This window comes from Megalopta genalis, chromosome 2, assembly GCF_051020955.1.
Source record: "Megalopta genalis isolate 19385.01 chromosome 2, iyMegGena1_principal, whole genome shotgun sequence".
Classification (NCBI taxonomy): Eukaryota; Metazoa; Arthropoda; class Insecta; order Hymenoptera; family Halictidae; genus Megalopta; species Megalopta genalis.
Window position 1 is genome coordinate 9,565,616 of NC_135014.1, and position 18,557 is coordinate 9,584,172.

General features: G+C 38.4%; 2 protein-coding genes and 1 long non-coding RNA gene across 3 annotated transcripts; 2 read left to right on the forward strand and 1 right to left on the reverse strand.

Annotated features, from left to right (window-relative positions):
• The first annotated feature begins 3,211 nt into the window (after positions 1-3,211).
• LOC143258762 (uncharacterized) lies at positions 3,212-4,639 on the forward strand. Its single transcript, XR_013032585.1, has 2 exons — positions 3,212-4,412; positions 4,500-4,639. It is a non-coding gene; the product is annotated as an uncharacterized LOC143258762 (long non-coding RNA).
• A 6,232-nt stretch (positions 4,640-10,871) lies between these two features.
• On the forward strand, positions 10,872-13,579 carry LOC117226496 (ubiquitin-conjugating enzyme E2 J1). Its single transcript, XM_033480869.2, has 5 exons — positions 10,872-11,491; positions 11,863-12,068; positions 12,143-12,333; positions 12,408-12,525; positions 12,595-13,579. The coding sequence occupies exons 1-5, from the start codon at positions 11,455-11,457 to the stop codon at positions 12,841-12,843; spliced, it is 801 nt and encodes a 266-aa protein (XP_033336760.1). The 5' UTR covers positions 10,872-11,454; the 3' UTR covers positions 12,844-13,579.
• A 247-nt stretch (positions 13,580-13,826) lies between these two features.
• On the reverse strand, positions 13,827-17,875 carry LOC117226497 (uncharacterized). The gene is made up of 7 exons (XM_076518292.1): positions 17,738-17,875; positions 17,536-17,587; positions 17,398-17,444; positions 17,279-17,312; positions 16,984-17,090; positions 16,803-16,915; positions 13,827-16,732 (listed from the first exon to the last, which is right to left on the reverse strand). The coding sequence occupies exons 1-7, from the start codon at positions 17,791-17,793 to the stop codon at positions 16,470-16,472; spliced, it is 672 nt and encodes a 223-aa protein (XP_076374407.1). The 5' UTR covers positions 17,794-17,875; the 3' UTR covers positions 13,827-16,469.
• Positions 17,876-18,557: the final 682 nt, after the last annotated feature.

Genomic DNA, 18,557 nt, shown 5'->3' on the forward strand with positions numbered 1-18,557 from the left:
TGAGAAAATCGATTCGTCGACGCGTCGGGGACCACCGGGGAACCGCTTGTTTTTCTGGATCCAACGTCCTCGTCCTCGGCCGCGTCACCAGTGCGAGTTTTAATCTGGAACGTGGCGATCGTCTACGGGAAGCGCAGGCCTCATTGCACCACTGTGGAAACTAGAAACCAGCTGCAAAAACTAACCCAATATCTCTCTGTGTCCCGGTACCCTCTCTCGATCTCGCGATTCTGTTCCGTTCCGTTCCGTTCCGGTACTTGGAACCCACGCCTCGAGCATATCTAGTTCGATCTTACGCGATCCGCCGATCGAGGAAACCGGACAGGAAACGGCGACCCGAACTTCGCGCCCGGATCCGACGACGTCGCGATCTCTCGAGTCTTCGAGATTCGTCGACTTCGAACCCTTTCCAACGCGGACGCTTCTCGAACGATACAAATCGCGACGCTTCTCTTGACATTTTGATCAACATTTCGCTGCTTCAAGGTCCATTCCGACGAGATCGCGATCTCTCGAGTCTACGAGATTCCTCGACTTCGAACCCTTTCGAACCTGGACGCTTCTTGAACGACGACGAGCACAACTCGCGACGCTTCTCTTCACATATTTATCAACATTTCGCTTCTCCGAGGCTCCATTCTCCTTAAACCGATCGCATTTCCTCCGGTAAACCATAATTTCCTCGTTACAGTTTCGTCGAATAAAACGACCCTGTTACCGCGGGCTTTAATTTCAGTGGCACTGGAACGTGCCGCGTTCACGAAATTTTCGCATCGTCTTTCCAGCTTATTACCGAGCTCGCCTCTTTCGAAATCTAGCCGGAAGCTCTCGCGAGACCGGCGCGCGTCGAACGTATCCCAGGGGGTGTGGTATTTCGGCCGAAAGGAGGCCGGCTGGAGAAACTTTGGAAAGCCGCGCCGCCGCGAAGGGTTAAATCGAGGCTGGTGGAAGTTCGACGGAAGCGGCCGCGAAGTTGTTTAGACCGGTAAGCTTGTGGAAAGAAGCGAAAGAACGAAGACTCGTCGCGAGCGGGCCGAACAACCAGCGCCGGCTCTCTCTTTCCTTCTCCTTCTCCTCCTCCTGCTCTTCCCTGGCACTGCCGAGACGTCCGAATGGTACGTGAGTTCCAGAAACACACTGACGACTATTGGATTCCTCGTACCGATAGATGCAGTTTGTCGCAGAAGGCTCCCTCGTCCGCGATGCCGAACGTTTCCCGTTCCACGGAGATCGCCTGGAGCTCGCGCGGATCAACCGGAAATGGTCTCGCGCCGCGCCAAGCCGAGCCGAGCCGTGCCGAGACGCTGTCGGAAGCCGGCGCTCCGAGATCGAACCATCGAGATCCCCCTTCGCCGTTGTTCCTAACAAAGCAGAGTCGATTTGCTTCTCCTTCGGGGACTCGAAAGGGTGTCCTCGAGATCTCGAAATCCCTGCGACCGAACGAACCCTCGCGTCGAGGCGGTGGAAGGCGGACGAAGCAGCGGGATCTCGAAGAGAGAAAGATACGGTAATTGAATAAATCTCGCCAGGTTTCGAGGAATTAATCCTTTGCGCACCCTTCGCGGATCAACGTCGGCGTACAACACCTCGGTACTTGCGAGCGTATCTTTAGGCGCCACGAGAAATCCTCGTGAACGATTGATTCGAAAATCTGTTTTCCGATCCACGATACGTCGATCTAACCAGCATAGTATTTGTCGACAGTTTGTCGCAGGGGTTACTGCGACGGTTTATATAAAATAATTCGAGACAGTTTTTTTGGTTTTTATGTAACGAGAACTTTAATATAACTTGTAACAAAAAGGCGATGGGGGGGGGGTACAGTGTGTAAAAGGTAAAGGTAAGCGAGTGACGGATGAGACAGAAATACGAACACGTCGAGAGTCGGAGGAAAACTAGCTAACTAACGTCTCCCGGTCGAGAGGTCCTCGTATTTATTGGGGAGAGCGTATTGAAATCGGTAAGGGAAGGTCCTTGGGAAGGGCGAAGGCCTTTCCCGAAGATTTTCCGACCGGGGTGATCCGGATCCTAAGGTCCGAAGCTGTGTCCCAACGGTTTTATTGTTTTATGGCGGTGTGTACGCCTTGCGTCGGGAAAGCCCGAAAAAGGCATCTGCACACCCCGCTTTTGGAGGACGTGGCTTTTTATGTCCGGTCCGTCACAACAGTTTTTGAAAAGCAAGGCTCTGTGTTGTGACTCGCGGAATGCCGAACCGTGTTCGGAGTCGAAGCATGGATCGCACGGCGATAGGCGACGACGCGAGCCGCGCTGCTATGGGTCACGGAACGAGAATACGTGATGGCACGCGACGCGGCCTCTTTCAATCGTTTCGACGTTTCACCGACACCTGCTGATTCGCCTTTGTTCGCGTCCGCGCGCGCGGAAAACCGGAGCTGGAAATTCGTCCGCGAGCACCTCTCGCGCCAGAAGCTGCGGCGAGGGGGGAGGGGAGAGGAGATGCTCCGGGACGGAGCGTTCTCCGGTCGCGTTCTCCGAATCGTCGCGATGCGTCCCGCCGTTCCGGGGCTCGTGCTCGTCGGGGAAAGTGCTATGCAAATTACATCCTGCTCGGATCAGCCGAAATAATCATTCTTAGAACGTCGCCGCTTGTCGATCATGTCGTTGCGACCGAGACGCAGCCGCGAAACGAGCCATGCAATCACGTGGACTGGCATTAACCCTTCCGGTACGAGCGCGTTGTCCGCCGTGACACTCCCACTGTACGGGGTGCCGCGCCGAAAATGCGCACGTAACGCAGGGTCAGTCCACTTTTGTACGAAGATTTTCTTAACCCTTAAATGCATAGAGTCCCAAAAATGAATCAATAACTTTTTGCGCGGATACCCGACAACAGTTTTGATATCGATACATTTGGCTGAATGGCAGTGATTCCTTTGTCCATTGACTTATCAAAAATTAACTAAAATAATGACATTTGACTTCAATATTTGTATCTTTCTGACGTTATACCAATTGGCGCGCATTTTTGATAGCGGGTTCATTTACGTACTTTTGGAAGTGGATTATTTAGAAATATTTTGGTGTATTCGTTAAACAAACAATATTTTCTAAAGGTAAGGCTCTTATTTATTAATTTGCTAGTACTTTTGTCTATATTCCGTAACTATCATGTGTACGGAGGGCTTATTTCGTGTTGATGCAAAAATGGGACAACATGCACTAATGGTAATAATTACGACATGTATTTAGTACTATGCTTCCTTTATTGGTTTGTTGGTTTTGTTTTGGTGTGGTATGCATGTGGTTTATAATTTTGTTATAGATATGTCATACTAACTAAAGAATTTTTATGTCTATTTTGCATAGTGTACCAAAAATGAATCATTAATATTTTTCAATAAAAACCCTATAAGATATGACTTATAATTTTTTTTAATATTTTTCCCGATTTCCACTCATTTGAAAAATTATAACCCTATTTTTTAAATAAAATTCATTAATTCATGCATTTAAGGGTTAAGCGTTAAGTAATGACTGTGCTTAACCCCTTGGCCTACACGATATCTGCCAATTGCGCGAGCTATAGTAAACAAGAAAATCGGTCGCGCGCCGTGCCATTCAACTGTTCAGCCGTATACCTGAACTGGCGCAAAATGTGTACCTTTCAGTGCAACGAAAGGAACTGCGAAATAATAAACAATGTTTAGGTACAAATAGTAATTTTAAGACGTCTAGGGTGCAATCATAGTCAATTGATCAGTTGACAAAAATAATTTATTATTTCAAAGTAGATAATGAATCAATAGCAATTTATAAATGAATACTAACCACGAGTCTGACTCGTGGTTTTTGTTTATGGCACAAATTCTTTACCACGAGTCAGACTCGTGGTTTTCGCTTATGGCGCAAATTTTTCACCACGAGTCAGACTCGTCGTTATAGGCCAAAGGGTTAATCCGTTTCTCTAAATCTTTCTTTAAATGTTTCCTGAAAACATTCCGTAAAGGGCCTACAGAAATGTGGCTTACATGGATGCCAGATGTATTCGGCACTCGTCCATATTGATCATCAGATGGATGCCAGATATATCCGGCGCTCGGCCACACAGGTGACTAAATGGATGCCGGATATATCCGGCGCTCGTGCCGAAAGGGTTAACCCTCTATGGGCCCATGTAACTTTCAAGTCACAAGCTAATATATCCACATTTTACCAAATAGTTTTAGTCATTTTTCACAAGATGATGTATACGTCTTAATTATATAATGCCTCTGAAAAAACCAGTAACAATATTGATGACGGTTGGCTGCACCATCAACCTGAAATGTCAAAGTAAATACCTTGCAAGTTGTCTACAAATAGAAACCAAAGGGACCATCTTGTGCAATTGGGATTATTTGTGCTTTTGTCGGTGTTTACTAAATAAAAAAAAGCGTATATAATAGCTCTGGGTTCGTACATCAATAACAATTTATTTATTTGCTTTTCAATAATCATTTTGTTACTATTTGTATATGATACAGTTTTGTAACTTTCAGGTTACATTGGGATATTGTGGTAGATTCGAGTGTATTTAGGATAATAGTTGTGCTTTCTTCTATTTTCAAATTTATATATCAAATATCCCTAAAATATGGATACAAAATCGTATAAAAATAAAAGAGGAATTAGAATTAGACACATCAGCGGTAACAGATCCGAAGATTCTTTATTAGATTCTGAGTCCGATGAAGATCGTCCAGTAGCATTTACCAGACGACGCATAAATATTATTGATAGTGACGATGAATTTAGTACCGAATTATCATCGGATGAGGAAAACCCAAGACCACAAAAAACTATTTGGCAACTAGTTCCAAATGCAACGTACATCTGTGTTTAACCACAAATTCAAACTGTTTTATGGAATTTCACGCTTAAGCATTTATGCACAGAAGTGGAAACACTGTAAGCCGTTGTTACTTCAAAGTTACAAATCGAATTAATTATAATACAGTTGTTTAAACTGTTAAATATATTTTTTATTAGCATACATAGGTTTATAATAATAGATTTTCCGTTGCATAAATTTTTTTATATTTAAGAAAAAAATTCGCCCCATAGAGGGTTAATATTCGGACACCCTTCGACGCTGCGCGGACGCCGGGTCGTTTGTGACCCGGATGGAACGCGAGGTTTTCCATCGGCGGACAAAATCGTGCCGGTGCCGGATACGAGAAGAAAGTTCGGCCGGCGATTTAGTCGCCGAATGAAAGTATCGCCTCGAGTTCGGACACCGCGGTTTTGCATACAATCGATCGAGATTAGAAAGCAATTAAACGGTTCCCCGTGCCGTCGCGTCGCGTCGGCGCTTGTTTGCCGATCGCGCGTGTCCCGGCCGCTGCCCCGGCTCGCCCATGCGATTCCACGGATAAATTAACGTTTCCGCGAACAGCCGAGAGACAGCGCGTGGACGCGCTCGAAATCTCTGGGATTTATGCGGTCACCTGCTAGAAACGATCCCATGAACGTTTTGCATGCACCTATAAGCACGCCGACGAGCGTTGCTCGCGCAAACGAACCGTGTAATGCGCGGCTGGACTCGAGACGAAACGCGTCCGGTGTTTCGAACAGGTTTTAAGCATCGACGGATTCGTGACCGTCGAGAAACGCGACCCGATCTCGTCGTTTAATTAAATCGATTGAACTTTTCGTTCGTTCGTTCGATTTTATAGACGGCCGCGTCGGACGCGTTTAGAGTTGTCCCGTTTCGTATCGATCTTTATTCATCGTTCTAATAACCGGTTGTTCTAATTTTTAATGTTTCTGACTTTTTGTCAACAATCGTCGTAATTAACTTGTGGTCTCTTACAGATGGCGACGCGATGGCCTGGACTATCATCTGGACGTGTGTAACGCCGTCGACCGGAATTTCCATGCAATTAAATAGTTATTCACGATTTCCTGTGAATTCCATCGATTTCTTAATACTTACAATTTATATGACGATGTAAACATTTGGGTAAAGAATGAACAAATTGTTTCGCAATTGTGTATTGTTTATTTATAACCCCTCTCCTGTCAATCACACACGCGTAAAAATATCGCCTAGTATATCGTAATAAATAGATATTTAATAAAATAATGAAATTGGAAGGAAAAAGCGAACGGTGGCGCCATCTGTCGGTGGCGCGCGGAACCCTGATAACAAAATAGATCTTGGAAACCGATTGCCCGAACGTAATATTTCTCCTGTGAAAATATTCGCGATAACACTGCACGTCGTACTCGCATCATATGATCTCGTAATTTTTGCCAATTATGGTTTCACAACAAAATAATAATCACTCGGCGGCAGAATGCACGAACTACACAGATTTTGCGGACTTCGCATGCGAAGAATTTAATAAAAACTCATTGCTTAAAGGTTAACAAAGTACTTTTAGGTCATAAGCGACACGAAGGGGATTCTGTCCAATTCGTATCATGCAAAAACAGGCCGCACGGCTAATGCAATAAATAAATAAGATTTTCATAAATTAACTGCATTGGCGCACTCAGCGTTGGAATCAAAAAACTCGACACGGAAAGACGTCAGTATCTTCCATGGACCATAAAACTAATGTGCCACTAGTCTCAAAATACTTCAAAAGGTTCTGTGAGTCGAACGTATATCACACGTTTTCAAAATTAACTTTTGCAAAATGACCTATTCACGGTCACTGTTCATAACCACGTCGTTGTTGAATCGAGCAAACTAAAAAACATATTAAAAATATACGTGATCAGGAATAAGCACAAGCAAATACGAAAAAGTTAATAATTAATTAATCTGCGATGAATATTGTTTTAAAATATCGTGCGAGTGTGTGTTTACAGTAACCCCTAAAATTGTCACAGTGTACTACTGTGGCATAGAAATTTTTATTACGATACAACCCGTGGCGATATTGCGATGCCCAAGTGGTGCCATCTAGCGTTACGGATTTTCGAGCAAATTTCCCTATATCGCAATGAGCAAGACACGGACAGAGCTAGTGTGCGATAAGGACAGAGTGGCGCCACCAACTTTTTAGAAGCGCTTCGAATTCCCTGGTAAGAGGTAGGGACACATGAAGAGATGGAGGTATCCGACAAGGACAAACTTATGCGTTTTTCGGTACGAGAGAGAGACGCAGATAGAGCTCCTCGGCAGACCCGTGAAATCGACAAATAATTCGTTAATAACTCTCTTATCATTAACAATCGATGAATATTAACTACTGTGGAATATAGAACGAACATTCAGCTATTTTCCCATATGGTTTTTAATCGAATTATGTGCCTAATTAAATAGTTATTAACAATTATTCAGACCCGTGTCACGGAATAACCTCAAATAATTTGACAGTTACACAGTAAATAATTAATATCTACCTTCCGCGGCATAATTTATGAACTTTTAAGATTGAAGAATCTGGATCGAAGTCTTGGCTACTATTTTAGTACAGTTTTGTGCATATTTGATTTCTAATTAGTTAGTTATTAACGATTTTTAGAGGTATGACGCATCGGATACTCGAAAGTATCAGGAACCGTAACAAACAAAGTTAGTGGCACGTTTCAAGCTATTGCTGTCCTTGTCGCACCATCGTCACCTCTTTGTCTTACACATTGTAGGCATTGGGGAAATAGATATCCTGATGAAAAATTGTTAATAACTAATTATCGAGGAATAATTTATAAACATTTGCAATCGGAGAATGTAGCGCAGACTTTTAGCAACTTTCACGTATAGTTTATAGTCCGATTATTACACAACTTGGAAAGTTATTAACAATTTTCTACGACAAAGTCTAAAACATAACCTCGATAATTGCGACAGTTGGATATTGTATGATTAATATCTAACTTTCAAGGCGTAATTTGTTAACTTTTAAGATTAAAGAATGTAGATCGAAGTCTTCGCTTCAATCTGAGTACAATTTTGTGCATATTTAAATAATAATTAATTAGTTATTAACGATTTTTAGAGGAACTTCGCATCGGATAGCGAAAGTATCAGGAGCCGTAAGAAAGAAAGTTAGTGGCGCGTTTCATATATTGCTGTCCTTGTCGCACCACATCGTAACCTCTTTGTCTTACACATTGTAGGCATCGGGGAAATAGATATCCTGATGAAAAATTGTTAATAACTAATTATCGAGGAATAACTTATAAACATTTGCAATCGGAGAATGTAGCGCAGACTTTTAGCAACTTTCACGTATAGTTTACAGTTCGATTATTACATTGTTTGGAAGGTTATTAACAATTTACTACGACAATGTCTAAAATTTAACCTCAACAATTGCGACAGGTGCACAATGAATAATTAATATTCGTACATATTCAGACCACAATTTCTGCACTTTTATGATTGAAGAATATAGAATGATGTCTTAGCTACATTCCTGGGGCCGTCTTGTGCTTATCTGATTGTTAATTAAATAGTATTTCACAATTTCTCAACAAGATATCCATTTCCCTAATGCCTACAATGTGTAAGACAAAGAGGTGACGATGGTGCGACAAGAACAGCAATGGTTTGTAACGTGCCACTAACTTTGTTTGTTACGGCTCCGGATACTTTCGAATATCCGATGCGTCAAGCCTCTAAAAATCGTTAATAACTAAATAATTATTATTTAAATATGCACAAAATTGTACTCAAACTGTAGCCAAGTGTTCGATCTACATTCTTTAATCTTAAAAGTTAACAAATTACGCCTTGAAAGTTAGATATTAATCATACAATATCCAACTGTCGCAATTATCGAGGTTATGTTTTAGACTTTGTCGTAGAAAATTGTTAATAACTTTCCAAGTTGTGTAATAATCGGACTATAAACTATACGTGAAAGTTGCTAAAAGTCTGCGCTACATTCTCCGATTGCAAATGTTTATAAGTTATTCCTCGATAATTAGTTATTAACAATTTTTCATCAGGATATCTATTTCCCCAATGCCTACAATGTGTAAGACAAAGAGGTTACGATGTGGTGCGACAAGGACAGCAATATATGAAACGCGCCACTAACTTTCTTTCTTACGGCTCCTGATACTTTCGCTATCCGATGCGCAATTCCTCTAAAAATCGTTAATAACTAACTAATTATTATTTAAATATGCACAAAATTGTACTCAAATTGAAGCCAAGACTTCGATCTACATTCTTTAATCTTAAAAGTAAACAAATTACGCCTTAAAAGTTAGATATTAATCATACCATATGCAACTGTCGCAATTGTCGACATTATATTTTAAACTTTGTCCTGGAAAAATGTTAATAACTTTCCAAGTTGTGTAATAATCGGACTATAAACTATACGTGAAAGTTGCTAAAGGTCTGCACTACATTCTTCGATTGCAAATGTTTATAAATTATTCCTCGATAATTAGTTATTAACAATTTTTCATCAGGATATCTATTTCCCCAATGCCTACAATGTGTAAGACAAAGAGGTGACGATGGTGCGACAAGGACAGCAATAGCTTGAAACGTGCCACTAACTTTGTTTGTTACGGTTCCTGATACTTTCGAGTATCCGATGCGTCATACCTCTAAAAATCGTTAATAACTAACTAATTAGAAATCAAATATGCACAAAACTGTACTAAAATAGTAGCCAAGACTTCGATCTAGATTCTTCAATCTTAAAAGTTCATAAATTATGCCACGGAAAGTAGATATTAATTATTTACTGTGTAACTGTCAAATTATTTGAGGTTATTCCATGACACGGGTCTGAATAATTGTTAATAACTATTTAATTAGGCACATAATTCGATTAAAAACCATATGGGAAAATAGCTGAATGTTCGTTCTATATTCCACAGTAGTTAATATTCATCGATTGTTAATGATAAGAGAGTTATTAACGAATTATTTGTCGATTTCACGGGTCTGCCGAGGAGCTCTATCTGCGTCTCTCTCTCGTACCGAAAAACGCATAAGTTTGTCCTTGTCGGATACCTCCATCTCTTCATGTGTCCCTACCTCTTACCAGGGAATTCGAAGCGCTTCTAAAAAGTTGGTGGCGCCACTCTGTCCTTATCGCACACTAGCTCTGTCCGTGTCTTGCTCATTGCGATATAGGGAAATTTGCTCGAAAATCCGTAACGCTAGATGGCGCCACTTGTACATTAAAATCGCCACATAACACATAATAGATATTTCTGGTTTACACTGGTACACTTTGACGATTTTAAAGGTGAATTCTTACGCACACCGACATAATATAGTTTTAGACAGAATTCTTAACAAATTAATTAGTTATCAATTCTTCTTCCAGAGGTTTGTTTAGTTCCCTGATGACTGGAATGCAATTTTTAGTACGACCTTTTCACCACTGCGTGGCGATAGTATTTCAAATGCTTGTTGGTGTACTACTTTTTCAAAATCATAAATGGGGTATAAGTATGGAGTTTATGGTGTTTCATTGTTGCACGTGTTCTCTATGATCATTCTTTGACCGGAAACATAAATTTCGGATATGTAATTTCTGAGATATTAAAGTTTTTCTATTTTCGTGTTTTCATGATCCTCCACTAGATGTCGCCACCATTCATTTTTCTTAATTTGAATTGTTATTTTGTCAAATATCTCTCTATTTTGTGATTTTGTCAGATTTTTATGTGGTATAGGTGTAAGGAAGGGTATTAAATAATCTTTCGTAAAAAAGGCATATTTATTTAGTTTATTTTCTTGAACTATATTACATCGAGTTATATTAGTCATACTCTTGGCGATACAATTTTCCTCTCCTCGTCTTACGCGTTTTACTATCTCGCAAAAGAATAAATAATTTCCACGAATACGTAACTGCTTAAATCTACGCAGATTACATAAAAGACAATTGTAATATGCCTAATAAGTAACGTTTTATAATTGTTTAAACATATACTTTCAGTAGTGGAAAATGCCGACTTGACATTATTCTATCTGACTGTTTATTATACACGAATTAATTATATATATACATATATGCATATCAATTGATAAGACCGGCAGTCCAAAGAAATTTGCATATTGTCTCTGTATTTCCTGTGACGGTTGTGCTAGAAACGTATTATTCATGACGAAGTAACCAGTGTAAAAGGCGACTTGTCGGTTTGCGATGATAATTACCGAGCCGCCGATAGATATGCAAGCATTTTCGATGCAATTTTCAAGCAAACTTCAAGAAACCGGGGCCGAGATGTGCGCGCGCGCGTACATACGATAAACGCGGCCACTTTCACGTTATTTTTTGTGCGATTCATGAGCCGCCGCTCCTATTTGGCCACGTCAAAATTAACGTTCGTCGCCGTAACGTTCGGAGAGCGTCTACATAATTCCATTTCGGATAGTCTGGGCGCGGTGGTCAGGAAAAAGATGTGAAGAATGCACAAAAGCGACTGGCTACGTCAGTGCAACGAAGTCATCTGACAAGACAGATAGCAGTACTATTTTTACGACAGCTTTTAACCTGCGGCCGTGTCTAGCTCTCGAAAATGTCATTTGAAGGGAAATACAACGCCAAAAGTCCCGGTGAGCTCGCAACAATAAACCAAAATCAGTATTTGTTAGCCAGCAGAATCATATAATTCGGACGAACCGATTTTCTAGTATTCGGTTCTCTTCGTCTCTCTCTTTCGGTAGAATACCTTGTAGCCTAGCGTTATCTTTCGATACATGTCATTAAACGCGTCCTTGTCACTCGTTAAGAAATTGTCACCGTTTAATTCTAATCTGTTCGGTTCGCGACACGTTCATAACATCGAATCTATGCACGAACGTTTCCGCGGCCAAAAATGTTAATCGAACATCGTTCACCACTCGATTCTCATGCTATAATTCTCTGTTGCTAAATGCACGGTATAATGTTTTATTAATCACCTATTTGAATATTTAAATTCCAGCTGTGAAGAGACTAATGCGAGAAGCTCAAGAGCTGCACGAGGCAACGGAGGAGTATTGTGCTTCACCGTTGGAGGATAATTTGTTCGAATGGCATTTCACGGTGCAAGGACCACCGTCAACAGATTTCGAGGGTGGTGTCTACCATGGTAGAATCCTACTGCCACCAGAATACCCCATGAAACCACCGAATATTATATTATTAACAGTGGGAAATTTTAATTTCAACGAGATAATTTGTTCATCTGTAATGTCTTCACCGATGGTATTCGTTACTTTCAGCCTAACGGCCGCTTTGAAATCAACAAAAAGATATGTCTCAGTATCTCTGGACATCATCCGGAAACGTGGCAGCCCTCTTGGAGCATCAGAACGGCTCTATTGGCATTGATCGCTTTTATGCCAACACCAGGGAACGGGACAATCGGTTCTTTAGATTACAGTAACGAGGAGAGACAGAAACTCGCGAAAAAGTAATGTGTATTGTCGGAGGAGCATAAACAGCAGATTTACTATAGTATTTGCTGAGCATATTACTCTATTACAGGTCTTTGAATTGGCAATGCGAGACTTGCGGTAAGGTGGTCAATCTGCTGTCCAAAACTAAAGCTAAAACGCCTATTACGGAAGAAGAACGGACAATGTTAGATACAATTGCCTTGAAGGTGCACATACAGCAACATTGTATGAACTTTTGTAATGTTGAAGATTTTTTAAAGGACTGTGGGTTTTAGGCTGATGATTCGCCCTCGTCGGATTCGAGTTTCATGACCAACGCAGAGAGCACTCCGGAAAACGAGCTACGACAACGTAACGTCGAATCGTCTTCTACAGAAAATCAGGATCGACAGCAATCCGATGTCATAGTAAATCAACAAGTAGAGACAATGTCATCTTCTAACGATTTGTTTTGGAGCATTCTGATCGCTTCGCTAGTGTCTGCGATAATTCTCCTCGTTTTGCGGCGACTATTTCTTGTTTAAATTATTCGAAATGTAACAAACGTTATACTTGTAAGTATGTTAACGAGACGAAGTAAATTTTATATACATTTTATGGATAGCATTTTTAAACTTAGGAACATGTGACAGATTTATACATGCTAGAGATAATCTGGTTCCCATAAGAACACAGTATATGGCAGAGATACGACTACATCGATATATCCACCTTAGTACATATCTACTTTATTGCTACGAAAAATCTAAATCGAAAAATTACTTTGTTTTTGTTAGGCAATGAGATCGAAATTATCGATCGTTATTTATCTTCGAGATTCTTTTAGTATTTTGATAAATGTATATTTGGAATATTTATCGTTATAGTACTTAAAGCAGAGCTATTTTGCATTTACGCATATACATATACTTCAATTGTATATCGAAGCTTTTATAATACTCTTATATTTTGTTTCTAGAGAAAATGATTATGCTATGTTTGTAAAAAAGATTTGCCAAATATTTTTGATTGAATCGATTTTATAATGAAATTGAAATCTTTGCCAGAATATATAATTTAATCCTATGTTGCTATGATTTTTAGTTAGTTATACGCGTTTTCTTTTTCTCTTACTGTTTATATAAATGTAGATAATTTGTATGTTAGGCGAACTGTATATATAACTTCTACAAATTTAAGATAAGTTACACGAGCTATTATGTTGTATTTCACAAAACTGTGCACATGAAAAGTAAAAAAAATACACCAGTTGAAAAAATATATGTATTTGCAGTACAAATATAATACCAACAACTCTACCGTTTAAGTGTACCTCTTGTTTTCGTATAAATATTATTAATTTCTACTAAAAATTAATGACAATTTACCAAAGTAACGAAATAACGAAAATATAGCAGCAGAACTTGATTACTTAATATGGGACCATTAGTTGTACGTGCATAATTCTGTCTTTTTTAGGACTCATTTCCGGTTGTTATGCTCGTAGTTGATTAAAACTACAAAGATGTTTGGATATAAAGTAATTTTCTTCTTTTATCAGTTCTCGCGTGTACATAAAGACATAATAAAGTAATTAATTACTAAAGCATACAAATATAGTGGTTTATGACATCTATTGTTACACGTGTAATTTTGTTTCTAGCTATGAAATCAGCATATGCAAATTCCGAATATTCCATAATAAAGATAACGAATTTTATTATTACTATTCCACACGAAATCATTACGAAATAAGAGAATATTGTTACAATGGTAATATGTGTATTTAATGCACAAGCAAATGATGCATATAGTGTTACCCTTTTTTACACATTGCAAACTCACAGTGACAGTGAAATTGTTCGTACATAAAATATAAACAATATCATTTAGATTATTAATACTAGGCGCAGATAAAGATATTTTTAAAGCCAACAATGATAAATTTTGTTTACAATTTCAAGATCGACACGATAAATTTCAATAATCCTTATAATTTAATTACTTGTACAACGAGATGTAATCGTGTACTGAAATTAATTAAGAACAGTTAGCGAATCAAAGCGAAACGGTACACATAAATGCAACTCATACAGACAGTTTGGCATAAAGTAGTAGCCACGGGGAGACTTAATACTGAAAACACTTTTTGGTCCCTATTATCTTAGAGCACTTAAAATTTTGAAGAAGCAGAAACATCTATCTTGGCATGAATACTAACTACAGAAATACTACAATTAACTGAAACGTTTTGCAAATATTTTGTATGCAACTTATTTTAGGGAAAGATGCTAAAGGCGCATTTTCTCCATCCTCCTATTTTTTCTTCTAAAATAAATTTGTTAAATCACAATGCTATTTATAATACTCAATATCATCAACGTATCAACTCTAATATAAATATCGCGTTTATCGTTTTAACTTCGACACATGAAGAAACAGATTATAAGCGTTTCAATTATATATCTCCTTTTTCTGTCGTTTACACACAAACTCCTTTTTAATATTCTCGGCATTAAACAGTACGAAGTCGTTATCGCAGGGGTACATTGCATACATAATTATTAACAATTCAGATACTCAATATTAAGCCACACACATTTTGCAGAAATGATACTTCTGTGCGTTCATTATGCAGTTCAAGCAAAATGTTTCGTTCTTTCAAAGATGACAATAAATAAACTATGAGAGGCGAAATCTATCGAGTGCAAACATAGACATGGCACTGCTTCATTAATATACCGCATCACATAGTTAGTATTATTATTATTATTCCTCATTATTGTTAACGTTACTACGAACTGCGCTATTGTTGCATATATTTTGATTCGTTCGTAAATTAGTCGTAAGCTAAATATCTTAAATTTAATTATGCAATAATAACGGAGCATGCCCGCGAATATAATGCAATCAAGATTTAACGCTGCGTCTTCTGCAGTTATAAATTTTATATTTGTTTTCCTCTATTGTGTAAACAGGAATCTTAACTTTAATCCATATTAGATGAATTAAAATTCCTGATTGTAAGGCAGCCTACATTTCGGTTTTTTCTTTTAATTCATTCATCTCAATGATCGACAGTCTATCTAAGATTGTAACCTAATTAGTTTGTAATTTAACCACAGTAGAAACAGGTTTTGTACACGCAAACACGTATCAACATTAATATTTCATCAGCACCACCTTACTCCCTCCCTATATTCCAATCTTCCAGAGACTCGCGAAATTTCACTGTGACTAGACTATTTAAAAAGACTATAAGATATTCCTCGTTTTGTATAAAATATGGTTAATTTAAGATACGCTACGCTCCGAAATAAATCGTTTCCGGAATAAGCCGCTTTCAATTTCGACCGCGAAAAATATATTGCATTGATAGCACCTGATGCATTTCGATCTTTTTATATGCCTTTAATACCTTCCTTTATCCTATCTAAGCTAAATCGTGAATTACAGACTTCGTCAAATGTAAAGATTTATACCATTGCATACATGATATGCATTCTTTAATCGTTTGAAGCCTGAAGTTCTCCGATTTGTCTTTAGTACGATTTTTATAGGAAATTCGTTTGATAAAAAAGAATAAAGAAATCAAATTCTATAGATACGTGTGCTCCAAAAGATCAAAGTGATAGATTCTATGGTTACCATATGAAAACATTTGTATAAGAGAAAGATGAGATCAGTGACGCTCGCAGTGCAGAAAATTACAATTAATATGAAAGAATGTGAAAACATTTGACGGGAAGAAAGTTATTGTCCGGCGGAACTTGTACGAAATAAGAATAAAAAATATAAATTCAACCATTACACGGTAACAAAAAAGAAGAAATGAATACATAATATTCAAAATGTTCGAGCGTATAATATCTATGTACAAACGCAATAATATAAAAAACGTTTCCTTAGTTGAATCATTGGCATTGCATTTCTCGTTAATAATAAAATTCCATCTCAATTGTATCAACTTATACAAGTATGTATATGTTTCTTGAAACAATAGAAATATATTTTTATATTATTTCGGTACTGTGAAGCAGTAGAATCATCTTTTCAATCTCTAAAAATCTTTCGTATTTCGTTTTCTTTTCAATCTTAAATACCGTAATGTATCCTTTCTCTATAATACAAAAATACAAACAATCCTGTGTAATTATAATTACATTATTTATCACCTAGTGCTAGCCCATTCGCCCGTCTCTTTTAATGCTCTGTCTGTTAATCTTTCTATCTCAGTCAAAAGCTGCTCAGTCTCTATATCAACGCATACCATATCCGCTTCGATCGGATCCCATTCTAAACTATTTGGTGTAGACACTCTAGACCAAGGAGATGCCGTCAAGCTAGAGGGTTGACTATTGTGAACCGATGTTTGAGTTATGGAACCGTCGTTGCTTTCGACGTTCTCGTCCTCCATAACCGGTAGGGGCATACCTAAGGTAGTACTTTCATGTAGAAGTTCTTATTATTTGGTAGTGTTCTTTCCTTACAGAAATCGTTTTACCTTCGTGTTCCCATTCCAAGTCCAAAGACGAACCAGGAGTAGAAGAGACGCATGCTTGTTGTTTCATTAATATCCTTGCATCGAGAATTTGAAGCGGAGTATCAAGTCCAGAACTAAAAAGACAATTATCAAATAATTTGCAGCTTCTATTGCATATGTATATAGATTCTAATAAAAGTACCTTGTTGAAGCATTATTTCGTGAATGTAATCTGGCATACTTCTTACTCCCCTTGGCCCAACCCCCGTCTTCTAATAATTCCAATGTTACAGGGACTCCATGTTTTTTCTACGAATATATTATGCAGATAATTAAACAACTCTTAACAAATTAATATATAAAGTTCAAAGTTGCACCAGCTTAACTGTAGCAATGAAAAAACTCAATTAATACTAACAAAATAATTAACAGTTAAATACATGGACTTACAATGATGATAATATTACAGAAAAATGCTGATAGTCTAGTCCAATTACCTTGAATCGATTTAAGGAGAGAAACGATAACAGGCTATCCAGGAAGCATAACAATGAAGCGTACAATTAATACAATAAAAAAATGTGTCATTGCCCTACAGCTAAGCACAATTCCTTACGTTTTTGATCCTCTAGATTGATCCGCATCTCCTTTGTCATCTATAAACTATCGAAGAGGAATATTATATTAAAAAATAGAATTTTATTTAATAGGAAAATTGAAATTTTCTATCTTAACTATTTAAAATTGTTCATACCTCAACTTGTTCGTCTCCTTGGAAGGACATACTGGTGTGCCTTTGGTAAAACCTTAAATTGGAACAAGTTCTACGTCATACATATGTATAGAAGTAAACGTGAAATTTTTTAATAATTCGAAATGCAATACGGAAGCAGGTAAATATTGTTTTTCACGAAAAAAATTTTATTCAGTGATATAAAACATCCCGTATATCTAACCTGTACGATAAGGAGTCTGTAACTTCGGAGATGCAGCGGCCGAAACAGGCCCCCATGACCTGTTAACACACGGCGTATCGCCGTCATCTAACTGATATAGGCGTTCAGAGATCAGTATTTAATTCCACGTGGTAATTAAAGGATAATAGGAAAGAAGGGCGGGCCTCCGGACAGCGCTGAGCTGATATCAAACGCTCATCGCTTTCGTATTATCAGCGACTGTCAGTTGCACAGTGCATCGCGTGAATCGCGTGCACTCCTTGCTCGGTGCAGTTCATGCAGTTCAGTTTCTGCGCACACTTACGTCAAGGCACAAGTTCGCCAACGTTTGCGTCACGAAAAGAAAATCATATATACATATCGTATGTATGTATGTATACGTACATATGTATCTCTCGGTATGTACGAGAAAATATCATTTTCCTTTACTACGTTGCAATGTTGCAAATTCAATGCTATCTTCCTTTCTTTTAACTCATTAAAAAACAGTTTCCCATTTTGACGATGTTAATTATGTAGCCTAACTCTAAATCCTAGTGCCTAACATCCTCATGAGGGAACAGCTTTGTTCCCAGAAAACCAAGAAAACTTTCCAATGTTCATAATGGATATCTGCAAACATATTTTTGAACAAGGAAAAGCTTGTAGTTACAAATAATACATATATTTTACGAGAAAATAAAAAAAAAAAGTGAGATGTTAATAGTATATATACATATTTTGTGGAGATAATGAGCTACATATTTTATTAGAGGCCACGTTGGAGGCGTCATCAAATAATGTGATATAGAAAATTGCGATATTGACCTCCAATAGTGCT

What these genes read in the sequence shown, in the direction of transcription:
- LOC117226496 (XM_033480869.2), top strand. Translation starts at nt 11,455, where the DNA reads ATGTCATTTGAAGGGAAATACAACGCCAAAAGTCCCG. An exon ending in ATACAACGCCAAAAGTCCCG is followed by an intron (nt 11,492 to 11,862) that starts GTGAGCTCGCAA and finishes TTTAAATTCCAG; the next exon opens with CTGTGAAGAGACTAATGCGA. An exon ending in AGACAGAAACTCGCGAAAAA is followed by an intron (nt 12,334 to 12,407) that starts GTAATGTGTATT and finishes ACTCTATTACAG; the next exon opens with GTCTTTGAATTGGCAATGCG.
- LOC117226497 (XM_076518292.1), bottom strand. Translation starts at nt 17,793, where the DNA reads ATGGGGGCCTGTTTCGGCCGCTGCATCTCCGAAGTTACAGACTCCTTA. An exon ending in AAGGAGACGAACAAGTTGAG is followed by an intron (nt 17,445 to 17,535) that starts GTATGAACAATT and finishes CCTCTTCGATAG; the next exon opens with TTTATAGATGACAAAGGAGA. An exon ending in TCTCCTTAAATCGATTCAAG is followed by an intron (nt 17,091 to 17,278) that starts GTAATTGGACTA and finishes ATATATTCGTAG; the next exon opens with AAAAAACATGGAGTCCCTGT.